Source organism: Branchiostoma floridae, chromosome 14, assembly GCF_000003815.2.
Source record: "Branchiostoma floridae strain S238N-H82 chromosome 14, Bfl_VNyyK, whole genome shotgun sequence".
Lineage (NCBI taxonomy): Eukaryota > Metazoa > Chordata > Leptocardii > Amphioxiformes > Branchiostomatidae > Branchiostoma > Branchiostoma floridae.
The window spans coordinates 14,613,910-14,620,275 of record NC_049992.1 but is presented as its reverse complement, the minus strand read 5'-3'; the positions used below and the strand labels follow the sequence as shown (position 1 = coordinate 14,620,275).

At 40.2% G+C, this 6,366-nt stretch overlaps 1 protein-coding gene across 2 annotated transcripts; it reads left to right on the top strand.

Moving 5' to 3' along the window:
* Nucleotides 1-1,074: 1,074 nt before the first annotated feature.
* Nucleotides 1,075-3,668, top strand: LOC118429957. Of its 2 annotated transcripts, XM_035840607.1 has the most exons (5): nt 1,081-1,271; nt 1,434-1,488; nt 2,103-2,278; nt 2,533-2,611; nt 3,514-3,668. In XM_035840607.1, the coding sequence occupies exons 1-5, from the start codon at nt 1,201-1,203 to the stop codon at nt 3,580-3,582; spliced, it is 450 nt and encodes a 149-aa protein (XP_035696500.1). In that variant the 5' UTR covers nt 1,081-1,200; the 3' UTR covers nt 3,583-3,668. The 2 variants fall into 2 exon arrangements, with proteins under 2 accessions (XP_035696501.1, XP_035696500.1); XM_035840608.1 differs by lacking the exon at nt 2,533-2,611 and having other exon boundaries at nt 1,075-1,271; nt 3,514-3,641.
* Nucleotides 3,669-6,366: the final 2,698 nt, after the last annotated feature.

Below are 6,366 nucleotides of genomic sequence, written 5' to 3'. Positions count from 1 at the left end.
GAAATCCACGGGCATTCCGTCGCTAACACTGACATTTGGCTGTGGACTTCATCGGTACGTAGTGATTAAATCCTCGGGCATTCTGTCGCTAATACTGACATTTGGTTGTGGACTTCATCTGTATTTAGTGATGAAATCCACGGGCATTCTGCCGCTAATATTGACATTTGGTTGGCTGTGGATTTCATCAATATGTAGGGGTGAAATCCACGGGCATTCCGTCGCTAATACTGACATTTGGCTGTGGATAGTAAAACGCCCTTTCACTAATACTTTTACACAGAGTAATCTATTCTAGCTGATTTATGTCAATCGATTGTGTGATACAATATTAATACAGATACCATTTGTAACAATTTGAATTGATTGACTTTACAGAGCTAGAAGTACGAAAATGTTACTTTGAAAGTGATTTGCACAAAGCTAGAATGTTTTTATTGGATCGTTGAGTATATTATTGACAATACTAGTAAACACAACAGACAGAGCCTCCAACAGACTCTAACCAGAACAACACAATGCCATGTAAAATATTTCTGGTACATTTCTAAGTTAAGCTGGATTCAAAAGACAAACACCTTTACTTTGTGCAAAATATATATTAGTCGCATGTTTGTGACTAGTGACCTTCTGTTTAATGATCGACGTGCAGTCTAATAACTGTTATCAGACTGCACGTCGATTAGCAAATGAAATGCAACCCCTTTATACTCTTGTAGACAATTAGAACCTGGGCCAAAATACAATTGTAAGTCATAATCGTAAACCCTTACCACCCAAGCCACAAAGCACAACACTGGGAAGCAGTGCAGTTCTGATGTATACAGTCTGTTGGTTTAGTATTGTTTGTGATTGATTGAAGAACAAAAGAGCATAATAAGCAATTGGCCTTCTCTGGCTGGGAAGTTGTCTTGCTAAGCAAGAGCTTTATCAATCTCCTTATGCTAAGGGACCAAGAACCCGATTTCCACCTTCCTGACATACAAGGCACACATTCGTAACTTCTTTTCATTTGTAGATGAAACACAATTAGAACAAACAAGTAGCGTAAGAGGAAAGTTACATGGCTGGAATAAATGTGTAAACATTAAAAAGTTTGGACATGACTTTACAGGCGGTCTCACAGCGCCACCTATCTACACTGGTTGGTATTGCAACATGTCCTTCAAGTCGTACACAGTGTGATACTGTGCTGGCCGGATGTTTGCGGGCATTTTTAGCATCTTTCTTGAGAGAGTCAATACACTCCAAGCAACTCTGATTTGCAGGGAGTAAGTGCGTCTTTATTCATTAGAATATTTCTTTTATATGTCTTTCTTTTCTTTTGTATTCAAAGACGAATTTTGTACATAAAGATGTATTTTTTGTTTGGACAAGCCTTTTTGTCGTAAGAATGAGGATCTAGGAACAAGAAGGTTTTGTGTATCCTTTAGGCTGGTGTATCTTAAGAAGAAAAGCGCCGTTAAACGGCTGAAATCATCATTGCAGGTAAACCCGCACCCACAGGAAGGTTTTCTTTGTAACAGGGTAAATAACTAACCTCAAGAAGGTTTTCAACCTCCTTGCTAACCTTAAGTTTAATTGGACATCAAACGCTGGTCAACTATAATTATGCCATGGTTAGATTGATATAGTGGAAGATTCATACAACCACACCCATACCCCGCGTCCCAGACAGGTGATGGAGGGATAAGGAGTGCGGAAAGTCTCCATCCCTGAGCAGAGAGCGAGGCGAGTACTTTTCCCAAGCCATAAGAAATTAGAGAGGATGGTTGGGTGTTTAGGGTAAAGATACCTTCTTCTTTATATCTCAACACCCTCATACCCTTCCTACTGTCCCTAATTGACCCGACTTTAATTTTCGCCTGTTTCTGCCAACCACCTTTTTATCTTCCTCCCCAAAGTCAAACTGTGCGCCTTTTTTGTGATAATATCTTTCCCTTTTATACCCCTGCACTCATTAGCATACGTGTACATATGCATAACTCCTCTGATTGGTTACCCTCCAAAATTGAGTTAACTGACCACCTGTCTGTGGTGCGCGGGGACAGGTGTGACGCTGTGAATAGTACACAAAGATTATTCTGTCTCTTTGCATGCAGTTCTGGTCACCACTGGCTGAGCTTGTCCAGGTAGACCCACGGGCCAGAGCTGACACATCGTCTTGTTGGGGGACTCGTGCAGTAGTTTCTAACACCACAGCTTATGATGGGCACCAACCTCTTCTGTACTGCTGTTCACGGGACATGGAAATACAATGTCAGCAAGGCCACGGCAGGTAAGTTTTATGGATGACGACATCATTAATTTTAAACATGTAGCCATGACCGTAGTTGTAGAAGGGAAACTAGTTCGATGTACATGTAGTAGTCAACTTGGTGAATGATACCAGTCTTCCAGACTTTGTGCATCGATCTTGTATAGCCTGTTTGATGTGATACCATCCAAGTTAGTTTTGACCATGACGGATGCGGGTTTTCCTGCAATGATAATTTTAACCGTTGGGCGGCGCTTTTCTTGTCTTTGCCATAGGATGCACTCCCTTGGCGAAGCAATCTTGATGCTGTTTCACGGTCCACTCTGCAATGACGAGAAGACATATCCAAACCAGGTAACATCGTTATTGTCTGAAGAGTCAAATTAACCTGATGATATCCCTACTAACTGCTATAATCCAAGTTTATTTTTAGTTGAAAATACGCCCTCTTTAGAGTATCAATATATTCATGTAAAACTACAATCCATATGTTAACAGTTGCTGAAGCTTTATTCTTTGAATCAACGTTTGAACCTCATTAATAAAATAGAACCATAGACATTATTAACAAAGGGGCACAACCTTAGAAGATGAGCAACACGTATAATAATAAGAAGTTTATTTGCAAGTTCGTGCCCGAGGGCTAATTGCAAGTACATGTACATGGTATACACATAGTGACAAGGACAGCCATGAATAATATTCTAATCTAATACTAGTGTTGGCTATTTCTAAACAGGTTGGGTTTGACTTCTTTTTTGGAAGCAGAGGGAGACGAAAAGTCCCACATTTTCTAGAATTTGTGGGTTCTGCGATTTCAAGAGAAAAGTAGCTTTCTGTTCGTCTGTCAATGTGGGGAAGTTGGGATAATAATTTGTGACTTCTCTAAACAGAGTGATTCTTTCGGTTTCGTTGAATGAACATTTGGAAATGAAGTGTGTCTCGTCTCCCACTTCTTTAGATGTACAATATTTACAAATTCTTTCACACACTGGTAATCTCTTATATCTCCCTCTTTCCACTTCAAGAGGATGAGCGCTAATTCTGACTTTGCTTATTGCGGAGCGCAGCTCGAAATCAACTAGTTCTAAGTACTTCTCTCTAGCGTAAACAGATTTACAAGTTTTGTAGAATCTAAGCTTACCGGTATCTATACTTATATTATGTAGAGACGTCTGGATATACATATTGGTATACGTATAGACAGCGGAAGTTGTAACATTCTATTACAATCTGGGTTCGTATGATTATCTTAGAGACGTAGAAGTGACGGCCCAGAATTGCATGGAATGGCGCAGGATGGTCCACAAGAGACGTTGCCTTGATGCAAACCACTTGACACAACGATGAAGACACCTTATCAAGTATCAAGTAAGTCAGTATGATTATCTTACGGTTATCTGACGGTTTTTTTTTTCGAGTTACTGTGTGAAGGAAAGACAAAGTTATGTTTTAGATCATTGATGTGACGTGTCATAAAAGCGCGACTTGAGCCCCTAACGTTTTTCTGCATCAAAAACCAGGATCATCCCCAGTCCATTCTACTCCACAGCTGCATAACAGTCGAGCCTAACGATTTTCTCATCGCATCAATGTGCGCAGTTACAATACACCTTTCTCACGCGGCGGCCATGATAGATCCAAGAAGAGGTCAATGAGGCAAACAGACAAAACTTATTTCTAAAATCAGGTCCCATTTAGTTTTCCCCCAAACCACACAAATTTTCATGGTATAAGATAGAATTATAAATATTACAAGAAGTGTTATGCACCGAAAGATGTAGCAATTTAGAGTAGTGTAGACTGACCCCATAGTCGCTTAAGAGATGCAAAATAACAACATAATAATGCAAATTTTTAACGAATTTGCAGCCATTCACTTATTGGTCGATTTCCTAATTGGCAGGCTACCATTGGTCGAACTGCTAATTATGATTGACAGCCTTTTGTTTGCCACATTGAACTCGTTTTAGATCTATCATGGCCGCCGCGTGAGAAAGGTGTATAAACCTGCTTCCATCAAACATAAATCATGTGTTGAGCTTTAACTTGTTATGCTACGTGTTATTCAACCATATTTTATCCAATGTGATATCCTAGTCTGTTTTATCAAGCCCCATCCTATGGAATTCCAGTCTTGTGCCTCACGCTAATATGCCTAGTGCCTCATGCTAATTTTTGCAATCGGAATCACAGCATATAGCCCTCTTCACCGCATGGATGCCACACACTTAGTCTTCTAGCGAAGTGGCATCATGACTCGCCACATTGTTCCCGAATTTTCCAATAGCATTGATACATTACATCCTTTACAAACATTATGTGTCGTAGAAAGAAAGATTGTTACTTCCATATTGACGCACTAGCTGCAATTAGGTTGGAATTTGATCTCCCATTTTTTAGTTGTAACTTCGTTTAAGTTGTGGACCTGGAAGATGTATGTCAATACACAGCTGTAAACCCTTTCAAATCCTTCTATGACTGCAAATCATTTTGACAGTTAGGTATCTATAGATTACATCAAATAGCTGGGTGATTTCGGGCGTGAATGACGTTATAAAGCCCTCTTGAGATAGGATGTCCCCATTGACGTACTTGGGTGTTTATCTCTTGCGCTATATAATGGGGAATCTTGGTCTTTATTGCGCTGCATTGTCTAGACCTAAGTCGCATTGGCTTTAAGAGAGATGGCTAAAAGCACCTCATTTGAGCATGCAGATTATGGCCATTGGTCATAAAGTAAGAAACAAGGACTCTCATCACTAATGAGTTGTCGTGGCTGGTTAAGACTATATTTCCCTAAAACAAAACACGAACATATTTCAATATATACTATGTACAATATGATATGTACTATGTACATACAGTAATGTATGTATAGATATGGTATCTACAAGGCTGTCCTGATGAACCCGTATATATACGGGATGCACATATATGATTCCTGTAGGTGGGTCCAGTAAATACAGGTTTGTGGCATATTTTCTTACCACAGGAAACCGCATTGATCAGGAAGTCTGCAGCAGCAGCACAGAATAGGTCACGTTTTACTGATCAGATCAAACAACCAGCTTAGGAGGGTTAAATTGACAAAAAAAGTCTGAGCAGGACAAAAGATCACAAAGGTCATAAACTTAGAACATGCGAGGGCAAGAGAAGTAGTATGGGGATTACGACCCCTATATCCACCTACCAAATATCATCAGGATCAATCAAAGGCGCTTTTCGAGTGATGCTGTTCACAGACAGACGGAATGACAGACAGACAGACAGACAGACAGACGTACAAGCCTAAAACATAACCTTGCCATTCTGGCAAAGGTAATAAATATATCTACCTTCGAAACGCTCCAGGCGCGTAGGAAAACGCAAGGTCAAGGTTTCGGGTCAAAGTTCAAATCTGACCGGATATCTGTAATCCGCACTGAAGGCCTCGTTCCGGTATTACTCCGCGGGTGGGCACTCAGAAGTATTCCCTCCGAAATATAAATGGGGCCCCAAAATCGTGTGTTTATGTAGACGATAAATTGCCTTTTATCGCTCCCATGTCATATCGAAGGATCTGAGATGAAAGGTTGTGTATTTCTGACAGGATCGGGTGGAAAAGTTTCGGCATTCGGGCGATTCTCGGACGTGTACGTTTGTTTGTCCTGAGTAATGTGGTCAGCAGGTCACTGAAGGAAAGCCCCACTTTCTGAATAGTATTTATGTGCAGTTATAGATGTTATAAAAATCGATCCACTGGTCAGATTTTGGGGAATTTTTTTTTTTATTGAGTACTGGATAAGTGTTTTTTCAATAGAAATTAAAACATCTCCAGTAGAGCTATTTCTTTATTGGATTTTCGCCCATTAAAGTTGCATATTTAAGCACTATTGTAAATGAGGCAACAAAATTCCGGTATGAGGCCTTAAGGTTCCGGTTCGAATTGCAAAGTAATCCGTGAATATAAGACGCAAATCATAGTAAAACCCGAAAATACGAATGAAGGCTCACCTGGGGGATAACCGCTAACCGCTAAGCGAACCCTTCGGTAACCGCAAAAAAGCGACCCCTTACGATCGGACTTCCGAAATTTCAATCAAAATGTGCGTTACTTTCAACACTTG

Bases quoted from the DNA above. Each gene is read 5' to 3' on its own strand.
- LOC118429957 (XM_035840607.1), top strand. From the start codon at position 1,201: ATGTTTGCGGGCATTTTTAGCATCTTTCTTGAGAGAGTCAATACACTC. The intron at 1,489-2,102 runs GTAAACCCGCAC...CTTTGCATGCAG, and splicing joins GGCTGAAATCATCATTGCAG to TTCTGGTCACCACTGGCTGA. The intron at 2,612-3,513 runs GTAACATCGTTA...TGATTATCTTAG, and splicing joins AGAAGACATATCCAAACCAG to AGACGTAGAAGTGACGGCCC.